Source organism: Augochlora pura, chromosome 6 (assembly GCF_028453695.1).
Source record: "Augochlora pura isolate Apur16 chromosome 6, APUR_v2.2.1, whole genome shotgun sequence".
In the NCBI taxonomy this organism is placed as follows: Eukaryota; Metazoa; Arthropoda; class Insecta; order Hymenoptera; family Halictidae; genus Augochlora; species Augochlora pura.
In genome coordinates this window covers 23,275,421-23,298,524 of record NC_135777.1, presented here as the reverse complement: position 1 = coordinate 23,298,524, position 23,104 = coordinate 23,275,421, and the positions used below count along the sequence as shown (strand labels likewise).

General features: G+C 48.7%; 1 protein-coding gene across 1 annotated transcript in view; it reads left to right on the top strand.

Moving 5' to 3' along the window:
- Positions 1-3,564: 3,564 nt before the first annotated feature.
- Syn1 (Syntrophin-like 1) overlaps positions 3,565-23,104 on the top strand; it is a 446,350-nt gene continuing 426,810 nt past the window's right edge. The window contains exons 1-2 of the mRNA XM_078182643.1: positions 3,565-4,823; positions 18,147-18,741. Of these exons, the coding sequence (XP_078038769.1) occupies positions 4,800-4,823; positions 18,147-18,741 (619 nt within the window). The 5' untranslated portion in view covers positions 3,565-4,799. The remainder of the gene's footprint in view (positions 4,824-18,146; positions 18,742-23,104) is intronic.

Below are 23,104 nucleotides of genomic sequence, written 5' to 3'. Positions count from 1 at the left end.
TTGCCGCGATATTTTACGCGGCGATCGTAATTATATAATCCGCGGGCTTGGACGCGAACTCTCGGAAACGCTGTTGTCGCCGGGATCGAGCGAGGAATTCGGCGCTCTTCCCGCCGGCGGGCATCGACGAGACGCGATCGTTGGCGCCCGGGGCGGCACCCCTAAACGGACACCCGGGGCGATTAGGCGTTTTAATCGCGACGCCGTTTTTCGGCAGAAAAATTCGGCAGAGGTTAGGAAATAATTCTTGCGATCTTAAGAATTTGAAAAGAAACAATGAAATATTAGTTACTTTATCTAGCTCAGCGGTTCCAGTGTTAAACTAATTTTAAAATCCTTTATGAATAAACGAAACTTGAAATAAAAATAAAATAAAACGAATCAGAAATTGAAGAAGTTAATTTTAGCTATATTAAACTGATCAACGTATTATTAGTTTCCAAATCGGAACATAATTTCTATTTAATTATTTTTAGGTTAAGTTCGTCGTTCCTGCTATTTAATCGGCTGTTTGATCATTGATTTCTATCGATAAATCAAAGGACAAACGTTCCTCAAACTTCATTCTTGGGAAAGTTGCAAGAGATTGCTATAGGGGTTGGTAACGCTCAGGGTGGTCCTTGGGGTGCGATCGAGCCTTGGCAGTTTCCTGATCGATGGACCGTGTTGGATGGTCGTTTTTGGCGACTGTTAACGATTAGCGGAGGGTAGAGAGAGGCCGGGCAGATTTGTTCTTAACCATAGAGTCGAGAGGGAGGGGACAGGGTGACTGGAAAGTATTCGTGGTCGAGGGTTTACGCCCCGATTCGCGGATTCATAATTAAACAGCTCGACCCGGATCTCGTCTGTCAAGTGACGATCTTCATCGTGTTCGCCAACACGGCTGGACGAACTGTCCGTTACCGAGGTTGGGTCCGTTTGGACCCTTAACAGACGACGGGATATCGAACGACTCGGACAGCAAGGAAAATTAAAAGAGAGCATTTTTGACATTATCTAGTAGATTAGTTCCTCTATCATTTAAAAGAAAAAATCCAAATCATTTAGGCAAATTCTGAAAGAGTTATAGCGTTTTGGAAGGGTTGTAAGCGCTACTAATTAATTAAAATTACCTTCATCGCTTCCTGCGGGCGTTGTCAGTAATAAGTATCTCAGTTTAAGTAATATAATATTAATACAAATTAAATAGTATGAATGGACTCGGGCCACTTTCGAAATAAACGGCTTATATATTAGTCGGACCATGTTTCTTCTCGGACAGTGGTCGAAACGTACCCGCCGATCGTCATTCATCTATCCCGTAGACTATCCGCCGTCGGACCGCTAATCGTCTCCCACGGCGTCTCTCTCTCTCTCTCTCTCTCTCTCTGTCTCTCTCGGATCGGATTCTAAACAGTAAATCCAACGGCGGCAACGACACGTGCCATCTTTCGGAATGGGCCACTTCCTGAACCGTCTCCGTGGCCAGACCGCTGCATTCCGATTTGAAAGGGGATATACTCGGGCACGTTTCGTATGGCGTTCGCCGACGCCGAGGGGATGAGAGGAGCGCGGTCGTGGGTGCGCGCGGGGGACGGTGTGGTGTAACCGGGGCTCCGGGTTCTGTCCGTATATTTCCACCGTTCGAATAGAAACTGTTCTCGGGGGCGCGGAGGGGGGCGGGGAGAAGGAGAAGGAGGAGGAGGATCAGTTATTGATATTTCCTGAAACGGCAGATAAAACTTTTCCCTGGCGCTGTCTAGCACGAGGCCGTCGTATATCTTTCGTTTACCCATGCCTCCGGAGGACAGCAATACCATAATCGAGATACGGGACCGTGGGAGAGGGAGAGGGGGGTTCGGGGGCCGATGCCGCGCGATGTATACGTCGGTCTTAACTTTCGCGTTTACCGTCTGGCGATAATGTTCGCCGAAAGGGGATGAAAGTGAGCGGCCGACGCGCGCGTGATCCACGGACGCTGAGAATACGGAGAAAATGGCCGTTTTTATTGTCTTATGGAATTAGGTTATGTAAGATAGTTCGACGAAACTCTGGGCCTCGTGGGCTGGATGCACCGCGGTGCACAGTGGGATGTTCGACACGGAAAGGGGTAATATCTCTTTCGATATTCAGTCTGTTGTCACTTTGACAATGTTTATGCAAATTTGATGGAAAATAGAATGGCTTTACAGCTCGAATCTTCTACTTTTCTTTTTTTATAAGATAAGCACTTTTAATTAACTCTGTGTTGAGAGAAGAAAATCCTACGTTATAGAAGAGTGCTAAAATGCGCCTTTCTAGATATTTGGAGGAGATTTAAATATTTAAATATTTAAATATTTGCTATTCGCTGTGACGGCGACCGGTGAAACGAGATCCATAATGCGATCGCACTGCAATATCCACGGCCGAAACAAAAAGCCCCGTCGCACGTTTTTCTATAAATTAAAACGTACCACGTCGCCGGTATAAATGATACAGTGTTAACGACGCGGTCCTCGCGGCTCGTTTCATTAGGCGCGGGCCGAGAAGGGCCGGATGGCGATCGCAATAAACCGCTCAATTTCAACCCCCTCCCTTTTTCTTGCGGCCGGGGAGATTCATTTATCTTCCGGGGAATCGATGGGAACAAAAGGAAGACGAACGAGCCACGAAAACGTATAAATATTCAGATATTCTACGGCGGTCGCGTCGGCGGCCACCCGGTCAAAAGGTGTTCCCGCTAAATAGGGGACGATGGAGCCAGTCGAGATCGAACCCACTGGGACCAATCTCGGCCGGAACGAATTCACGAAACTGTCGGCGAAATGATCCGAGGGCGAACTTTCTGGCGAAGACTAATTCACTGCTTTGCAATCTATTTTCAGGATCCCTTTCTTGCTTGTTTCTCCTTAAAAATGGAACGGTGAATTTTTATTAATTATCTGAACGCTGGGCCCGTCTTAAAATTGTAGAAATTGCGAAGACTTTTGAGCTGGAAATGACTAAATTTTATTCTTTCATATATTAGTTATAATAAACAGAGATGCCACCGCAACCACCAAATTTCCACGTAAATTAAAAAAGAGAGCTCCAACCGCTCGAAGAATCGCAAACTCAAGAACGAAATAGAAAAAGCAAAAAAAGGAAAAAAACATTTCGCCGAGCGGGTCGCTTCCGACGTGAAATTCGAATTCGGCTGACGCGGCGCGATCTTTCGGAACAGAAAACAAAATAAATAAATGGAGCACGTATTCCCATTGAACGGCCGTTCGGCAAACCGTTCGACCGTGTTCACCCGTAGATTCCGTGCGGCATCGTGCCGATTTTTCCGCGCGTGGACGCGTTACAGAGGCGTTCTCGGTTTGCATAAGCGCATCGGCGCGTGTCCGCGCACCACGCATTTGATTAGAATGAAATTACAGGCGTCGATAAAGCGGGTCGCGCGTGGCACGCGGTCTCGCTGGTTACGCGGCGAGGCCGCCGGGCGGCGTTGCGATCGCGAACCAGAGACTTGCGCGTCCTACTCCGCAGCGCTGCGGACTGTGGCGAGCAGGTCGGTCCGGACGGGCCTTTGGTCGAGTCAGTACGACTCGTGACGTCGCGGTTGTCGGTCGTTTCGGTTCGACAGGAGTTCGGCGCGGCTCGAATCCCGGTATCCGCGATTGTTTCGTCGTCCGTTGTGTTTTCGTAAAACGCCGCGCGGCCTTCGCGTCGGCGATGTGACCGGTTCTGCGAGCAAGTGACGTGCGCCCGCCTTCGTTGCGACCGTTTTCGAAAACGACCCGGCCGCGCGTCTTAGCCGAAAAGCCGCGCGCGTAACGTGCGAGACCACGGGTCCGCGAGTGCGACGCGTTCGTGATACAACACAGCCCAGCTAGCAGCAGCAGCAACAGCAGCAGCCCCTCCGTGTAACTCACGGAAGGATAATAGAGGAAACGGCACTCGCCGGAGAGGTGTGCCCTCGCCTCGATAATACCCGGGAGTAGCAGCAGCAGCAGCAGCGGTAGCGTCGACGGCGACGAACATCTCTCTCTCTCCTCGGTTCTCGGGTGTCTTGGGTCCAGTGCGCGTTCGAACAAGGTCGCGACCGACCGCCTCTGTCCCCGTTATTCCGTCGGCTCGGATCGCGCGGACCGGTGGCGGCGGGGCCCGATCGATTTATTAACCCGCCGGGCGCCGCGGTGAAAAGAAAAAAGGGAACACATCGTGGAATGATATCGCGGTGGTACGCGCGCGGTGTTTGGGGGTTCTTCGCGTGAGAGTGATCGGTGTAGCTGGTATCGCGGCGAGTGCGAGGGAATTACGGCGTTTCGAAAGTGAGGTTTTGCGCGCGTTCCAGAGCCGAGAGTTGTGTTCCGTAGGTGAAAAGGAAACGAGTGGCATCGGGCGGGAGAAAGGAGGAGAGAGAAAGAGATCGAGCGAGAGAGAGAGAGAGAGAGAGAGAGAAAGGAATAACAAGAGAAAAGAAAGATAGAGATAGAGAGAGAGAGAGAGAGCGTGGAATACGGCGTACGGAATCGAGGACGTGCAGAGGAAGGCCAGGGAAACATGTCGAGGCTGCTGAAAGGCGAGCCAACCGCCGGTTATGTCATTGACTCTGACGCGGACCGCCGAATGTATTAGCCCGCGTCGACCGATGACGCGTTCCGACGTCTAATCGCAGAGGAGAGCCGGAACAACACGGCGCCGCAGGAGGCCGGACCGACGGGAATCAGCCGGAACCACGCACCGGAAGCACGTTCGAGCGGGGACGTGTCGATCTTCTATCGGGATCATCCTAGCCGTAGAAAAGAAAAGCAGGCCGGCCGTCGCGCCTTACACTGCCCACCGGAAGTCATATGCCCATACACGCGCGGAAAACGGTAAATCAAATCGTAGAGAGCCGTCGGCTCTGATCAGCTGTCCGGGCCCTGTTTATTTTTCGCTGGATGCTAAAGCACCGATTTACACGACTCTGACATACACGAAAACACGTTCACGCACACGCACACACGTCCAGAGGCGTCGTCAGTGTGTTTCGCCGTCAGTGTTCTCTCGCCATCTCGGAATTTTCTTTTGGTTTGTTTTCCTTGGTTCGTCTACTTCTTCGTTCTACGTTCCAACCCCTCCCCGAGGCTCATCGACAAGGTAAACGCTCCTTTCTTTTATTTTACGTTACGCGTCGCGGCTCGAATAATCTCGCGAGAGAAACGCGTCCCGGTAATTTGAATTTTCAATCATTATTTCGTAATCTCGGTGTCTTGTTTGCGTTTGTCATTACCGGTTCCTTCTTTTTCAATTCTACGTATTTACTTAACACTTTGCGATCGAGTGGCGACTCTAAGGAGCAGCTAAAAATCATCATGCTACGTTCTAAAATCATTTTTATCAAATTTTAATTATATTTAAAAAATTGGTAAGAGCTGTCAACTGTTGCACGAGTCGCAAAATTCAATTACATAATGCATAAAATGCTTCAGGTTATGTAAAATGGAGACGTTACGAGTCTGAACAAATATTTTGGAGTTCCGGCTGTAAAGGGTTGATTTCGATTGTTTTTAAAGCCGACGTCCGCACCCGTGATAGGTATAATATTTTCATCCGCCGTTTAGCCGTAAACACGACACCACCATAGTGCCACCGGCACTCGGCTATCATCTTGCAAGCGACACCAGTGTAGTGCTACCGGCCAGCAGACCGTAAATATTTTCGCACCCCCAAAAGAAATCCAAGCTAACGTAGACCAGCTTATCGTGAAATTAATCGTTTAACTAAATAACCCTTTGTACTCGACGACAAAATATACTCAGATCCAAAATGACGTCAAAATTATTTTAGAACGTGATATAACAATTTTTAATGGTGCTTCGGAGTTACCATTAGAGTGCAAAGGGCTAAAAAATATTTTGGAGACACCGGCAACCCTATAGTTTTATTCTAGGCTTAAATATTTAATTAAATATAGACTCACGTTAAACATAATATAATGAAATAAATTCTCAATAAATCGAAATATAATTTAAATAGAATAAGTAATGAATTCGGTGTAAGTCCATTTTATTAGTTTCTTACGATCGAGAATAGTTCGTCGTAACTGGGAGGAAAATGTTAAGGAAAAACACTCGGCCCTCGGAGGGTTAATAAAAGTTCGTTGATCGATTAATAGAACGGAAACGGTTGAGTAATGGGATCCTCGGCGGAAGATCGAGTTCTACCGGGGAATATTCAATTTCCCTCGCGCCCGTAAACATTCGGAGGAAGAATCGACGTCTCCGATTCCGAACTTATTGTTGAGCAAAAAGAAAAAGCTAGGCGTCATGGGTTCCACCGGGCGGGCGGAAGTCATATGTCCATACACGCGCGGAAAACGGTAAATCATTGTAAAAGCGACCGGCTCTGACCAGCTCGCCCGTTTATTTTCTGTTCGAACACCGGTGCTCTCTCGTCTCTCTCTTCTCTCTCTCGTCTCTCTCTTCTTTCTCTCGTCTCTCTCTTCTCTCTCTCTCTCTCTCTCGTCTCTCTCTTCTCTCTCTCTCTTTCCTCGCCGCGTTCCACCGTGCTCGATTTTTTTCGTTCGCTTCTGTCCGGCCCGGCTCGTCTCGATTCCTCCGTCCGCGGGGCACGTCGGCAAGGTAAACAGTCGTTTTTTTACTATTCCCCTCCCATTGGCCGAGGCTCCATTTCCACGTAAAGAGTGCACGGGTCCTTCCAGGCCGCGCAGAGTGCCAGCCCGCCGCAGTCGAGTATAATCTGTGTCGCTCGAAACGCTAAGAGCATTTTTATTTATCCGCGTCCGAAAATTTCACTCCCTCGAGTAACCCGTTCGCGAAGACGACGCGCCGGACATTTCAGGATTCGTAAAAATTGAACGCTGTTTCCAACAGAGAAGAAAAATAAAGGAGAAGCTCGCGGACAATCATGCGCGGACACGCTGACCGATTTTTATTCGGTGTCACACGCCCGGAACGAATTTCCAAATTCGTTTTCCTCAAATGCGCCGAGCCTCGAATAAAAACGTTTTTCGATTGTCTGCGGAGGCCCATTGTTGCCGCGAATTTCCATCTCTATTTTCGGAAGTGCCGACGCGAGCACCGTAATTGCCAGCGATCCCGCGCGCCTTCTAATTCCTCCGATTATGTTTACCGCGCGAGGAAATCGTTTTCATGTTTAGCTATATTAGGGTGTCCTATAAATTCCTTTATTTTTTTATGCGAAATCAACAGACGATATTTGTTGCTTTAAGGTGGCATCGTGGTTGCGGATGTTCTGTAACCCTTTAACAATGCCACGGAAAAGCAGACATTTATTATAGCTTAAATTGCTACAACTGTGTCAACGTTTATTAAAATTTAGTGGAGAAGAAATGATTTTAAAAATTGCATCTTCTTATTTTTATTAAGTTAATCGCTTTTGACTGAATGTGTATTGAGGGAATGGAATTTTCGTGCGTGGAAAGAACTTATGGGACACCGTAATACAAATTCTCATCGAACGAAGAATAACGCCGCCGTTCCATCGCGCCCCTTTTATTCAGCGAGCGATGCTCGTCGCCTGCGAAAACTATCCGCGGCGCAATTGACATTTGCCGGAAGTCGTTACTCTCCCACGCACAAATGGACGCGCGCAATCTTCCGCTGCAACCCTCTCCGCGCTTCCACGCGGAAACGGTTTCAACGGGAAGTCACGTCTCCCCCGTCGTTTTCTCCGCGCTTTTTATCGCGCGCTCACGGAGAAGCTCGCGATTTTAATCCTGAGACACGGCCGCGCGCGCCTCGCATTGTCGCAGGATCGGTTCGATATCCTCGTCGGATCCCTATCTCCAAATAAACTCGCTCCCTTTAACCCATTAACTATTACGAACCACATTTGGAATTTTTTAAATTCCCAAACTTTTATTTTATTTTCAAAATAATTTAAAACTTGTAAATTGAAGATAATATCGAATCTATTTTACAGCTGAATATAATTGAATATAATGATATTGTTACACAACTTGTTAATCGTATACGTAACTTTTCTCGTCAAATATGAAATGAAAAAAGGAGATTCTGACGGTAATGGATTAATCTGGGCGGAAAGTTTTCGAATTCGTTTGTATAAACAGGCGAAGCCGGTTCGGCGGCCGCCGTTGAATTTATTGGACAAATTCTTCCCGCAATTATTCGCGACGATGTATATAAACCGCCTCCGCCCGCCGGAGAGGGATTCCAGAGATTTTTCATTCGTTGTTGTTAACTCGGCGAAATAACGACCGCGCACCGGTCGAGCATTTTGACCGATTTCGCTGGTCGAAATTAGTTTTTTCATTTGTCGCGTTCCGAAATTCACCTACTTGCTTAATTGCAGTGTTTCGACGTCGATGAGATAATTATAGGCGGAGAGGAATTATTAATCGAACATTTAAATTAGTGAAACTATTGTAAAGTTTTTTGAAAACTATTAGAAATTGTTACGAAGTATTGAAAACCTTTAAAAACTATTTCCAAGTATTAAAAACAATTGGAAACTATTTTATAACTATTAAGAACCATTACAAACCATTCCAAAGAATTAAAAACCATGAAAACCTACTGCAAATTATTAAAAATCGTAAAAAGCAATTTCAAAATATATGCGAGCCCGTGTGAAATTATTACAAGGTATTCAAAATGATCGGAAAAAGTTGAAAAAATACTGTCCAGCATATCCGCCAACTGTTTACGATTCCTCCGCGGCAGGGAAAGCTGTACGCCATTTTTGTCAGCGTCCGCAAAAATCGTCGCGCTCAAATTTTTTCGCCGCATTTCGCCGAGTTTCGCGTTTGTTTGTCTTCTCCTTCGTGCGCGGGCGAAATAAATGCAAAAATCGTTGGCGAATGGGGGATGGGGACGACGCGAGAGGAATGCGATCGAAACGAAAAAGAGGCGGTGGGAAACAGGCCATGGGGGAAAGTCGCGTCGGCGTGCGGACCCGTTACCCTACGATTTTCAATTCCTCTTGTTTCGAAGTTGCGCCTTGAGATTCACCGTTCCGTCGCGCATTCCCCGGATTCTTGCAGCTCCAATTTCAACTATAGCCCCCCCCCACCGCGCGCGTGGTTTCCCGATCCGACGGCGAAACGCTAAAATCGCCCTTCATCCGCAGCCTCTTCCGCCCTTCGCAGCCTTTTCTAACGGCTCGGCGGAAATTTCGCCGGGCGAAGTTCATCAACAAGTATTTCACTCGGCCAAGCAATCATCTTTTTAAACTATTTACAATAGATAGACGTAACTGATTTTAAAAAATTGAATACAAATATTTTATTTGCGAAGCAATTATTAATTTAACAATTTTTCAACCCCCTTTTCAATCTTTTTTTTCTATCATCTCGTCGATGCTGGAACTGTTGATGTTTTTATAAATAAACATAAATGATATACGTGAAGTTGATCAAAAATATTTTATCTAGAAAAGTAATTATCTTTTTAGCAAATTTCCTACCCCCATCTGCTTCTCTTGCAATACTTTGCCGTTGCTGAGACCGCTAATTTATTAAACGTTAGCCTAGTTAATCGACTAGGTAATGAAACAGGTTAATAACTATTAGGCAAGTTCTCAATTAGCACTTTCATATGAGCATACAATTAGCCAATAATTGTTCATAGTTTCTTAATCGTTCCACATAGCTCCGTAGCTCGGAATTAAATGTTCACGCTCCTTAACGGAGACCACGTGATTTAATTTGCATTGGCTCTTGGATTAGAACCAATTTACGATTCATAGTTAACTGGCTCGAATGCCAGTCGTCATTCTGCAAATTCGATTAACTCTTTGCACTCGATCGACGATCACGAAGCGATTCAAACGATGCACGTTACGTGGAAGTCAAAACCGAATAGCGACGTACGATTAACAGTTCAGTATAGGCAGTGCCAGAAAAGAAGATGGCGGATCGGAAAACGAAAGTACCGCGGTTCCGCGCAGCCAAAAATAAAGGAGAAGGAGTAAAGAGTGGATGGAGGCGGTGGGAGGAGGGATGTTTGGAAGTTGAATTGGCTGGAACAGAGGTTAGGGTCCCGCGGCATCGGATATCAGGCACTCGCGGAGCAGCGGCCCCGATAAAAGCTGGAAACTCACGTTATAGCCCGGCAGCGGTAACGACCCAATTATTCGATGGTGGAAGGGTTCCTGAGGGTATCGGGCCAGCAGCCCGCGTAGGTATACAGAATGATCTGGAACTCGGAGCGACGTGTTTTCTCCCTCGTTCGTCGCGGCGCGGCTCGCTCTTCTTTTTCGTGTTCCCCCTTGCTACGGCGATCCTCGCTGTGTGCGCGCACTCGCTCGCTCGCTCGCGCCCCTCCCTTCTCTCTACCTGTCCCTTGTTCTCCCTTTTAGGCCATAAACAACCGGTGCCCGACGTTTGCCGAGGTTATTGGTTTTTGCGAGGGGCGCGACGTATACACGCGTGTCCTGGCTGCCCGAGCTCGCGACTCTCTTTTTCTCTCTCGCGCTGGTTCCTTCGTCCCCCACCTCTCTCTCTTTCTCTTTCTCTCATTGCATACGTACGCACAGAGACCGGCACAAAGAGCACAAGCGTGCCGTCGCGCGAGTCACGTGGTCAGCAACAGCAACGACGAAACAGCGTTGTGCGACACCATCGGAGACTAATTCCAGGAGACAAACACTTTAATTATAACCTTGCCCGCGCTCGGCTACGTGCCCTCGCGATCTCGGTATCGGTGCTTTTATTAAAACCGGCCGCCCGCAGGTGATATGCTAACGATATTATCCGATTACCAACGGCAGCCGGAGTGAGAGAGACAGAGAGAGAGAGAGAGAGAGCGCGAGCGTCTCTGTCGCGTTGAACCGGATCCACGGTTTGCAAAACGCACCGCGAGACCTGTTGTGCCTTCCACTGGTTGTCGCGTCCGTTCTTCATCTTCTCGCGCGTACCGGTTCGTCCTTGTTGTCTCCCTTCCCCCTTCCTCTTCTTCTTTGAAGAAGATATCTACCTTTCTTTGTCTTTCTCTACGTGGCAGTTTCGGTATTTTGAATATTTTAACCCTTTGCGCTCGAATGGTGACTCTCAGGCACCACTAATATTGTTCTTTTACCCTTTAAAATAATCTTTACAGCAACAATGTATAATTTTAGAAAAATTCTTAAATATGGCACTGTTAGCATGAATCACGAGAATTAATTTGCTATATATAAAATACACTACGTCGCGTCAAATGAAAATGCTGTAAGACAGAAAAATTATTTTAGATCTAGAGCTAAAATGGCTTCGGGTGCAAAGGGTTAATATACATCCTCAGAAATGCATGTCTGACGAAAAACTTCGCCGTACCCAGTGGACGTCGCGAGTGAATTCGTATCGTATCGTATCGTACGGCCGATGCCAAAGTCTGCCGCAGCCAAAGGGTTAAGACGCCGAGAGAGACCAGTGACACAGAAGTCTCTCCACGGTGCGCCGGCTCCGTTGAACCGAGGAGCATCGGAGCCCAGCCCCGGGTTAATGCACGCGTAGAGTGGCTCTAGTATTCGGTGTCCTGCCGGCGTATTTCGTTAGCTCGCAAAGCCGTTGTAAGACGGGGGTATCGCGTGTCGCCGTAGCGCAACGCTTCCTCCGATAGCGTTCCTCCATTGTGCATTGTACCGAGAGGACCTCCGAACGGCTGGGGTCAGTAGGTAGGTACGTACGCCGGTGGCGCAATGCTCTCTCTATCTATCGGCTGGCAGAGACGTGTACGGTTACAGGGTTCTCCGGTGAACGGTTGTCTCGATCGTAAGATTGTGTTTCTGGGAGCGACGTAACGCCGCGCCGGATACCGTACCCGAATCAACAAGTATCGTGTTGTCGATTCGCGTAACGCGGATCGATGGCGACGAGGTTAGAGGGTGCGCCGAAGGGTAGTAGTTGGGCCGGTGCGGCGACGATGATAGAGCGGTTCTGAGAGAGAGAGATAGAGAGAGAGAGAGGGGCCGTCTTCGTCGTACCAGCCCGCCGACAATAAGAATCGATCCGGAAGCGATTAGCGGCCGCCGTACCGGAATTCTCGCCGCAGGACCGTTTCCCGTGGCGCCGGACGACGACGGGTTAATTTAATTAACGGGGCCGTTACCGGGCCGCCGTTTCATCGCGGCGCGGCGTCGCGCGCGTTGCGTGTCAATTTTTTCCTGCGGCCGATACGTCTCTCTCTCTCTCTTTCTCTCTCTCTCCGCGTTGCAACGCGCGGTGCACCGTATCGAGCACACGCGACACGGATGCGCGCGCTCGCATCGACGCCCGAAAAAAAACATTGGCTGCGCTTTCCGCATCGTCGTCTCGTCGATCCCGTACGTGTCACGAGGTAGCCGCGCCGGTACGTACATCCCGATACGAGTTTCGGGAATAATGGCGGTACCCGGCGTCGATTCATTTTTACCCAATTTCACGCACCGGTTCACCGGCCACCCCCGTCGCGCGCTCCCTCTCTCTCTCTCTCACCCTCCCGGCATTTTTAGCCGACCGACCCCGTCGAAATCGCTTCCTCTCGCCTGACCCCTCCGGTTCCTCGTCGCCTTCCTCTTCTTCTCCCTCCTCCTCTTTCTCTCTCTCTCTTCCTCTTTCTCTGTCTCTCTCTCTCTCTCTCTCTCTCTGCGTCCTTCCTTCCGCGTCGCGCGGTACCCTCCGCTCTGGAAAACCGCGCGGCCGCGCTCGCTCTTAATTTTCGCCGGCGCCGAGGCTCGCGCGCTGTTTTTGGCATTGCGGTTTATTTCCGCGGTGGACCCTCGCGGCGTACGTGTAATGCGTTTTCCAATTGCGCGCCACCGGATCCGCTCCTCCTCCTCCTCCTCGTCCTCCTCCTCCTCGTCCCCGGCCCCGGCCCCGGCCGCGCTCGTCCACCGTTTCGTCCCCGGGTTTCGCGCCCGCATATCCCATCGGCCACCGTTTCCCGATAGAAATTTACTCTCCGCGTGTTCACGCGTGCACGCGTCGCGGGGACCGCGCCGCACCGCATCCTGTCCGCCTTTCTGCCGCGCGCCCGCGCCCTCTCTCCCGCATTTTAATGCACTTTGCGTAAATTCATTTTCGGGCGCCGTGCTAACGCTCGCCTCGTTTGCTTCCGCTCCCGCTTGTTTCCGCGCCCGCCGGCGCGTCGACGGCCGACGACCGACGCCGCATCCGCGCTTCCGATCGCCGCCGCCCGACCTTTGTTCCGCCTGTTCTCTCGCCGGGCCCCCATTGTTGCCCGAGCGTTTAGAACGAATCGTTACCGTAATGCGATCATCGATGCCCCGACGAAATGCTCGTCCGCGCGAAAAGATGGCCGACCGATGCTGTGTTGTGTCCCACGAAATCGAGTCCGCTCCGCCTTTCTTCGAATAATCCGTGCAACGTAGCTGTTATTTAATAGCGTAGATGATACTGCTAAATAAAGAATAAATGTCAGGAATAAATGATATAGAATAAGTAATAGAAAATGGTATTATTTCATAACAATAAAATCGCGTTTGTTAACTCTTCGCGGCAAACGTTTCACTGTGAAGGTTTCAACTAAAATATCAAACGTCCATTGTACTTTCCAAAATTAAAGAAATTTATTCGATGATCTCTCCAAACATCGCGCCACGTGTTACAATACTCCATAAAATTATATTTGCAATATTCGTTCGACGTCCCGCGCGCGTCACGTAAAATCGTCCGCGGCTGTTAAAGTAAAACGCGTTAAAGGTAAAAACCGAGACCGTTTCGCGTAACGTTACAACAACGGACCCGTTAATTAGAATCGTACGAGTTACACGTTCCGGCTCTTTGTCACTCGTTCGCGGCCGCCTCTTTGTACGTTGCCGGCGCACGTTAACGGGTTCGAAAGGCCCGGGAATTACCGAGTAGACGCGTGCGCGATAAATCGACCGACGTCGTTCACCGTCGATTAGTACAGAGAGAGGGGGGGGGGGGCAGGCACGCCGGTTGTGCAAGCGCATCGCGCATAATTCAGCCATTCGATGCAGGTAGAGGAGCAAGCCCCCACCCACCCCCTCCACTTTCCCGTCTTTCGACGGTTTGCGTCTAATAATCATTCCTTTCCTCGCGTGTTACGTCATTCCCACCTTGCCAGATGTTAACGTCGCGGTAACGTTACACGCATTCTCCCGCTTACGCCGCGGCGGGAGCACCTGCCTCCCCGCGAGCCGTCGCGACGCTCATATTAAATCGAGGATTTATGCCCGGGCGTCGATGCGCTTCGGAACCAGCATTCGAATTTCTCGGTTTTCGTACGCGGACGACTGTAGGGCGACGCGAAGGCCGACATTCGGAGCTCCGTTTCCTCGCGTTCTGTCGAGTTGTTACGCTGTGCTAAATTGCTAATGTACTTTATGTATTATTTTATGTATATTAATATTATTATTATAATATTGTTATATTTTTATATAATGCATCCATGGCAAAAATTTAAACGTGAAACGCACAGCAGAGAAATGATCGGAAAGCTGTAAGAATATTATTACATTATTTTCGCTTTGTTAAAATTATTAAAATAAGTCTATAGTTTAGGTTAATTTTTCGTTAGCATCGTTACGTTTTCGGGATTGAAAACGTAAAATCCTCTGCGAAAAATCCACTCTGCGGAAGATCAATTTCTCTCTCTCCATCTCTCCCGCTTTCTCTGGCTCTCCGAGAGGTCTCTCTCTCTCTCTCTCTCTCTCTCTCTCTCTCTCGGCGAAGGTTTCTCTCGTTATCCGTGGCGAGTCGGCGCGGGGGTGTGTGTGGATTTGAGCGGAGCTTATGCGATTCGGCCGGGCCGACACGCCGTAACGAGAGTTAGTCGCGCCGCGATGCTCGTTGTTCGGTGTAATTGTAGCGTAACGTTGCGTAACGGTCGTCCAGAGGTAATTAATAATTTTACATTAATTATGCAGCGGAATGGCTCAACATATTAATTAACGTCAAGCAGCCAGAACCGGGCCGCGGCCGTGAAGCGTGTTCCGCTCGGTTTTTCCGTTCATTTCGCCCGAGGACAATGGAGACCAACCCACCCCGTATCCGCGAACCACCGCGGAAAATCAATCCGCTTGTTTCCCCGCAAAGACGCGCGAGGAAGTAACCTCAATTTTTTGAAAAATCGTGTATCGTTTTTCCTACCATCCGCCATATTGGATTCACAGCTTCGATTCTTTGACGTTCGAAATTCGGTGGACTGTGGATCTTTATGCGAAATGAGAATTGTTTAAGCTAATTATGAGGAAGATAAATTAGCTGAAAGTGTCTTCTTTTCTTTAATAATTGTAGCAAGTTAAAAATAATGTAACAGTATTCTGGGATTTTACTGTTAATATTTATTTGAGCTAAACTGGGTTTGAGGTGTAGGAGTAATTGTTATGATAATATAATTTAATAATATACTGTGATAGTAGATAATATTATTTAAATAGAAATTAAGTATAAATATAACTACTAGTTATTATTAATTTATTATCTGCCCTTATATTGGTCCAATATTAGTAGAACAAATTCGTGGACATTCTCCATCAATAATGCTACGTTAAATCGATATTATATTTTACTTCTTACCTAACTATTTTATTATCTTATTTTTCATTTACTTTATTTGCTTTTAGCAAAATATAATAACGCAAACATTCCACGGTTCAGTGATCAACTGCCACGGAAAACTTCGCGTATAAAATGTTTAATAAAAATCTTCGGAATCTTGGATTTTTGACCATGATTTCGGGCATCCGTGGCGCCGTTATGCGACGCTATGCAACGCTACGCGACGCGTCCCGCCGATTTCCCGCTGCGAGGCGATCCAATTTCAACGATTCCGTGCGCGCGCGCGCGAGGTCGGGGGGATTATTCGCGCGCGTCGGAGCCGACGAAAAATTCTGCGCGACAAGATACGTCGGTTAAAAATATGGCACCGCGGCGGCGGACCGCCACCCTTTCAGCCCCCGAGGGATCCCGCGCGCTTACGATAACGCGGATACGAAAATATACCGAGGGGAGGCGCGCGTTTTTTTCCCCCCCTCCCTCCCTTCCCATCCCCTTTCGGTTTCTACGTTAAAGGGACACACCTTGCGCCGAACGCGCTCGTAAAGCACGGGGCTGGTTTTCGAGGGGGTGGGGCGAACAGGATGTTGAAATGTCTGTCGCGGCGCGGCGCTGGGAGAAATCTGTTAGCGGGCGCCGGGATAAACATTGCCTCTTTCGCCGTTTGCTAAAACCTCTGGCCCGCTCCGTGGAACCAACCCTTATGGGGTCGCCGCGCGTGCTGTACACCCTCTCCGTGTCTTCTACAGAGACATTGTCGCCCGATGATAATCTATCGGCCTGCCGTGCAAATTCCTACAGTTTTTTTTGCGTTTTACAACCACTCGTGGATTAATTAGCGAAATGAGCAAGCTATTTGGAAGATATCTCTTTTAGCTCTGCAAAACACGCTTTGCTGAATTATTTAATTTCTCACGATTTGTTTGCCATGGAAATCGAACCTCGAATGAGATGCGAAAAATAGCTTTTATAGCATCTGTAAAATTTAGTTATTCTAATTTTTGGTAAGAATTTTATAAAATTCAGTTGCTATAAGGAATTTTATTAAATTCGGTTACTATAAGGAATTTTATGAAATTCAGTTTTGATTGCTATAAGGAATTTTATAAAATTCAGTTTTAATTACTCCAAGAAATATCATAAAATTTATCTGCAATTTGCATTAGAAAAAGGCCTGACTTTTATCGTCGACTACAGGAGGAACATATATTTTTATTCTACGCTTTATGAAGCACTTGCGAGAGATATTGCAACGGAACTGATTAAAAATCAGAATAAACGTTTGCACGTTACTTCAGCAAATTAATATAAAACAGCTGCTCCGGATACGGTTTCAAAGTAATGGAATGACATCCGAATTTCGGGAAACGTTGCTCGGAAGCGGTTGGCGACGGCATTGTCGAACAAGGCAGAGCACTATCGCTAATTTCGTACCAACTTGTCCGTTTCATTTTCGCGAGATTGGTTCCGCGGCGCGATATTTCGGCACTTAACCATCGTCTATCTCTCCGAACTCGTCGCGTGGTTCAGCCCCGTGGCGGCCGCGTAGAGCGTCGACTGTATCGTATTTTCTCACGAGGGTAAATAGAATCGGCCGATCGGGTGGTTCGACAGAAAAAAGAAAAAAGCGATCAGTGCTCGAAGGCGGGGGGCGGCGACGACGAACGCTAAACCGAATGGAAATATATCCGGCGATATCGATGACAGAACGGCGTCGGGCGTCGGAACGTTTAATTAATTAAAAGTGAGCAGCTGGCGCGGGCAAGCGGGCGACGACGCCGCCGTTTCCCAATTTTCACGCAATTATACTCGTTGTCCGCAGTTTTGTAGGACATTTTCCCGTGACTAACGGTTAACGGCATTGTTGCACGCTGAAAATGGATTGATGGAAATAATAGACGCGTGTGTGTGTGCGTGTGCGTGTGCGTGTGCGTGCGCAGGGAACCACCCCGGGAGAAAAGGGTCACGTGTCACGTCGCCCGCTCTCGCCGCGGCCAGTATCAATTATTTTCAAATTACGATTTTTCACCGTGACGTAGTGTGTACAATTGATTTATCCGCGCCGCATCGCGCCGGAATACGCGATTGATACGTGTCGCGAGAGATGACGCGATTTCGATCCCTTTTTCAAGCCCCCTCTCCACCCCTAGCGATACGCTTCGAAGTTGATTCGGTGGCCAGATACTACGGCTAGACTGACCGATGGTTAATGCATTCCCACTGACACCTAGGATACCGTTGCTCTAATCGGAAAAATTCAGAGCGTCGGCTTTTTTTCGAATCCGAATCCAATCACGCGGACGCGCTCTGACCTTTCCCTCTGGATTATTTGTAACTTTAAAAACACGATGTTATACTCTTTCACCCGACAATGTTAATCAACCTGTCTCGACTTTATTTAACGTTAACAGCAACAAAATATTAACCGCGCTTGATTGAGTGTAGAAAAACTTTTCTATGGAGGACCAAAATTTGTCTACTCTGTCTTTGGTATATTTTCGTTGATATTGACTGGAGAACGTCGACGATCGCGATTTTAAAGCACAGAACACATTGGTCCAAGAGGCGTGTCCTCCTCCTTGCTAACTTCGGTCACAGATAGCGCAAGATTGGTCCGTCATTTTTCCTCGAATCGTTAGAACTCGATAGGCTAAGCAAGGATAGACGAGACGATGTCGGACGTGTTTGACCGTGGTGTCTCTGTTCACAGCGTGCAGCTTGCGAGGAAATCGAAATGGTCGAGCTGTGCGGCAGCGGACAACCGACTTCGGCGATGGGCGTGATGGGCCTCGGCTCGGTGGTGTCGGCGGCCACGTCGTCCTCGTCGTCGTCGACGACGACGACGGCCGCGTCCTCGGCGTCGGGCCGCGCCGGCGTCTTGGAGACCCAGGTGCGCGGCCAGTGGTACCGGGTGTTCGTCTCCCTCGAGGACGACTACCTGAGCATCTCGTTGGACGAGAGCTGCGAGACCGGCAACAACGGGCTGAACAACGGCAACATCAACAACAACAACGTCGACAGCCTGAACGACCCGGACGTGCCGGACTCGGTCGCCAATCAGAAGCGGATCGTCCGCGTGGTGAAGAGCGACAACAACGGCCTCGGGATCTCGATCAAAGGCGGCAAGGAGAACAAGATGCCGATCCTGATCTCGAAGATATTCAAGGGTATGGCGGCCGACGCCACCGAGCAGCTCTACGTAGGCGACGCGATTTTGGCGGTGAACGGCGAGGATCTGCGCGAGGCCACCCACGACGAGGCGGTGAAGGCGCTCAAGAGGGCTGGCAAGGTCGTCGAACTTGAAGGTGAGTTCCTAATGCTGACCTAATGAGTCCTCGTTAGGGAAACTGCCGATAGAACTGTCGCGCCTGGGATAATTGATTTCAGATTCGCGACGTTATCGTCTCCGGTGAATTGTTTAATTGTCGATATTTCGGGGCGAGATTGTTTTCTTTCAACCCTTTGCAGTCGACTGGCAACTCTCTGGAGCCGCTAAAAATTATTATGCCACGTTTAAGAATAACTTTCATCAAATTCAATCGTATTAAAAAAATTGTCGAGAGCTGTTAATTGTTGCACGAGACACAAAATTTAATTCCATAATATTTTAATAATATTTAAATTTTAATTCCATAGATGCTCCAAGTTATATAAAATGGACACGCTGCGAGTCTAAAAAAATACTTTGGACCTCCAGTTGAAATGGCTTCGACTACAAAGGGTTACGTCTTCTAATTTTAGCCATTTATTCAAATTAGTCCTTTAATCATGTACTCCAAAAAAATTACTATCGTTATTAAAATATATACTTGCTATTAAAATATCATCCACGACTTAAATTCTTGGTTGGACTATTTAGAGTTTAGAGCGTAAAGTTTAGAGTGGGAAGAAGCTGGGGTGCGAGCCACCGGCAGAGGAAGTCGAGCAGCGAAAATTGAGCCATCCCCTTTTTATCGGTTCCCATCGAAGCGGAACACATAGCTTGACCCTTCTCGCGGCAAAGAATCATGCTCTCTGTACCGGCGACGACGCTCCTCGATGAAACGGGCCGGCGAGGAGGCGACTGCCGTAGGTCGATTAGTGTTTGAAAAGGTTTGAAAAGGCTCGAAGCCCTGCCACGCTTTCGGATTGTACTTCTTCCGCGCGATAGATTGCTTCTCGACCGTGGACGATCTTTCGCCGTTGCTCCGATTCGTCGGCGCAAACCGATTCGAGAAAGGTGCCGGCGAAATGCAGCAGCGATGTCGCGTCGCTTAGGGGACTCGATCGCTTAGTATTCTTCGCTTAGTATTCTCGGCGTGCCGATTGTGTATTTCCGATAGGAAGAAGTGTACCATCTACAGTTTGTTCTGCAGCGTTTCTTCCTCTTCGGTTCGATCATCAACCATTTGCACTGTGATCTTTTTTACAGTTACGTTGACTAGCACTGCTTTGTTTTTAGTAATTTCTTTTTGTATTCGATTTAAATGTAAATTCGGCATTTTTTTTTATTTATGAATAATCGAATAATTTTATTGATTTTTAGGAAGAGTTTTGAAATTCTCTCCAGCCATCGATATCTAAGCGTTCACTTAACCTTTTAAGTGAATTTTACCATTTTAACACTAGGTTTACGGAGTAATAAAAGCAGCCGTTTTATATTTGTTTATGAATGTAACGATTTATTCTAATTATTAATGTAATCGATAAATAAATAAATATAAATAATTATAGTAAATATAATTGACAAATAAGCAATAAATTTATCTTTAAAACCTGAATAATAGTACGTTAACAAATCAGTGATCCGTCATTTTGACGGATTCCGTAAACCTAGTTTTAAGTGAACCCTTCCGTGAACGCGTGGACTATACACCTCGGTCAAATAAATTTCGTTAACATTTCAAAAGAGATCGCGGTAGAAGGATAACCGATCGTCGATGGGATCCTCTTTCTCGCCGGTTGTACGACGGGAAGTCGGCTAGTCTCGCATCAGGAGAGGCGGCCGATTCTCTCGGCCGCGGTGGTCCAGCCGGTAAAACTGATCCTGGCGCAAACAAACTGACTCGATAATTGCGCGGAGGCACCCCGCGGGGGTGCTCGCCTTTGAACTTTCGCCTGGCGTATAATTAATGGTCGGAGCGCGTTTCCGAAAATTAGGTCGCCGCCGCCGGTTAAGTTCGTGTCTGCGCCGATTTCCGAGGGCAGAGCTACTCGCGCCTCGGTTCTCCGGCGCTTAGATTCGTTTAGCCGGTCGCGCGTTAACTCAAACGGCGAAACGCTCGCGGGAGGGAGAGGGTAACCTCCCCGCGGGGAGGGGAGGAGAAAGAGAGAGAGAGAGAGGGAGGAGACGGAGGACATTAACGAGGTTTTCGCTCGAATTAGCCCCGAGTACACGGCGCATTAAGTTCCAGGCGCGGGGATTCTCGGCTCGCGGCGCGTCTCTCGGTCGTTTTAATATCGAATTCCCGCCGTCTCTTTGGGTCTCGCGTCGCGCAACGGTGTCCCCGTGTTATTTCGAGCGGGGGGCTGCGATGTCGCGGAGAAACCCGGATAAGGTGGGGACAAAAACGGCGGCTCGCGACGCGAGAGGAGAACACACAGAGAGCGAGAGAGAGAGAGAGAGAGAGAGAGAGAGAAGAGAGGCGAGGAAAGAAGAACGAGGAGTCCAGAGAGCAAGAAAAAGAAAAAGACAGAGAGTGAGGAGGAGAAAAAGACAGAGAGCGAGAAAGAGAGACATAAAGAGAAAGAGAGGGAGCAAAGTGTAGCGTGTCCGAGGCGAGCTTTTAGCTGGATTAATTCCTCGTTCGGGGCTCGCTCGTCATAGGCGCGGGGAAAAAAGCTCGACGACTCCTTTCTTTCCCCCCTCCCCCCCCCCCCCCCCCCGCCGTTCTCCCGGGCCCGGGGAACGGAAATCAGCGACTTTGCTGTTTCCGCGCGAACTCCCGCGCCATCGTACGCCGCCTCCGGACGCGGGCATTATCAAAAAGTGTGAGCCTGAAAGAACCGGCGGGGGCGAAAGGTCGGCGAGAGAGCGTGCACACCTACTGCCTCAAGCGTTAAATGCCGCTCCCTTCTTCCCCTCTATCCTCGCGCTTTTCCTATTTCCTCCCTCTTCCTCTCTCTCGCCCTCCCTTTCACTCTCCCTCTCTCTCTCTTTTCATTTCTCTCTTTTGCTCTTTCGCTCTTTCGCTCTCTCTTTCTATTTCTCTGCCTCTGCTTTTTCTCTCTCTTTCTATTTCTCTGCCTATGCCTCTCCTCTCTCTTTCTATTTCTCTGCCTATGCCTCTCCTCTCTCTCTCTCTCTCTCTCTCACTCTATTTCTCTGCCTCTGCCTCCTTTCTCTCTATTTCTCTGCTTCTCTCTGTCTTTCTTCTTTCTTCTTACTCTTTCCCCCCCACCGCTGTTCCGTCCCTCATCCGGCCGCCTTTTCTTCGTCCCGGCCCGTTATTTTACTTCCTTTGTGACCGGCTATCGTTTGTTTCTCGTACGAATCTCCGACGAGCGGGAGACAGAGGCCTGCCCGGTGAAGTGCAACGCGAGCGCGCGGCCACCCCCGATCCGTGCACACGTTGCACACGTTGCGCACCGCTCGCTCCTCTGCTCCTGTCCGACCCCGCGCGCACTTTGCATTTAGTTTGCGAGGGACGCGATCGCTCTACACGGTGTCGGGAAACTATCCCCCGCGGATCACCCCGGGAAATATTGTCGCAGACTCGGTCGAAAATCGGTCGAATATTAATTCGAAATTCGGACGAATATTAATTCAAAATTCGGTCGAATGTTCATTCGAATATTAATTCGAAATTCGGTCGAATGTTAATTCGAATATTAATTCGAAATTCGGTCGAATGTTAATTGGAATATTAATTCGAAATTCGGTCGAATATTAATTCGAAATTCTTTCCACAAATAATTATTATTCTGTTTAACTCACTCTTTTCGAAAACGTGCGCGTCTACGCGATAACGAAAACCACGACAGGGGAAGTTACGGGAGAATTTAGGCGTGGCAGTGCCATTATGCGATTCAAACGCAGTTACCTCCGCGCCCTGTATTAAATTAGCAAGATCAAGAGTTCCTTTCTGCATCGGTGTGCCTCCTGCGTTCTGCGCCCCGAGAAATGAAATAGATGAAATTGAATAGACATTAAACGGAACGAGAGATCAGAAGCCTCTCTCAGACTTCGAATATCAAGAATCCCGCGGCAGAGGGTAATTAAAGTGCCGCGGATCTTCGCGTAGAATAAAAACTTAGTCGAATTACAAGGGACGCAAATTACAGGTAAATTACGTCGTTCCTTCGAGTAACCCTGACAAGGAAATAAGGCAACCTCGTCGAGCACAGTTTCTATTCAAGGCTCATGAAATTTTTACGGAGGACGACTGGACCATGCGCGAATTTTCGGCGCGGCGCTACAGCCAGAGCGTCACCGCGGGCAGAGTGCTGATAACGAAAGGGTCAAACGAAATCGAAACCTCGACGAAAGGATCGCGACGCGTAGAATCGCGTCGCAACTTTCTCGACACCCGGTGCAGAGGCCCGTCTTCGTGTCTGTGCGTAGCCTCCCGTGTGCACTCCGGCGTTCAGAGCCCGCTCCGGGGCTTTCAGGCCGTAGCGCCGCCGGTGTGCATCGCGCTGCGCCACGCCGACCTGCACCGTACACAGCGCAGAGGCGGCCGGCCCCCC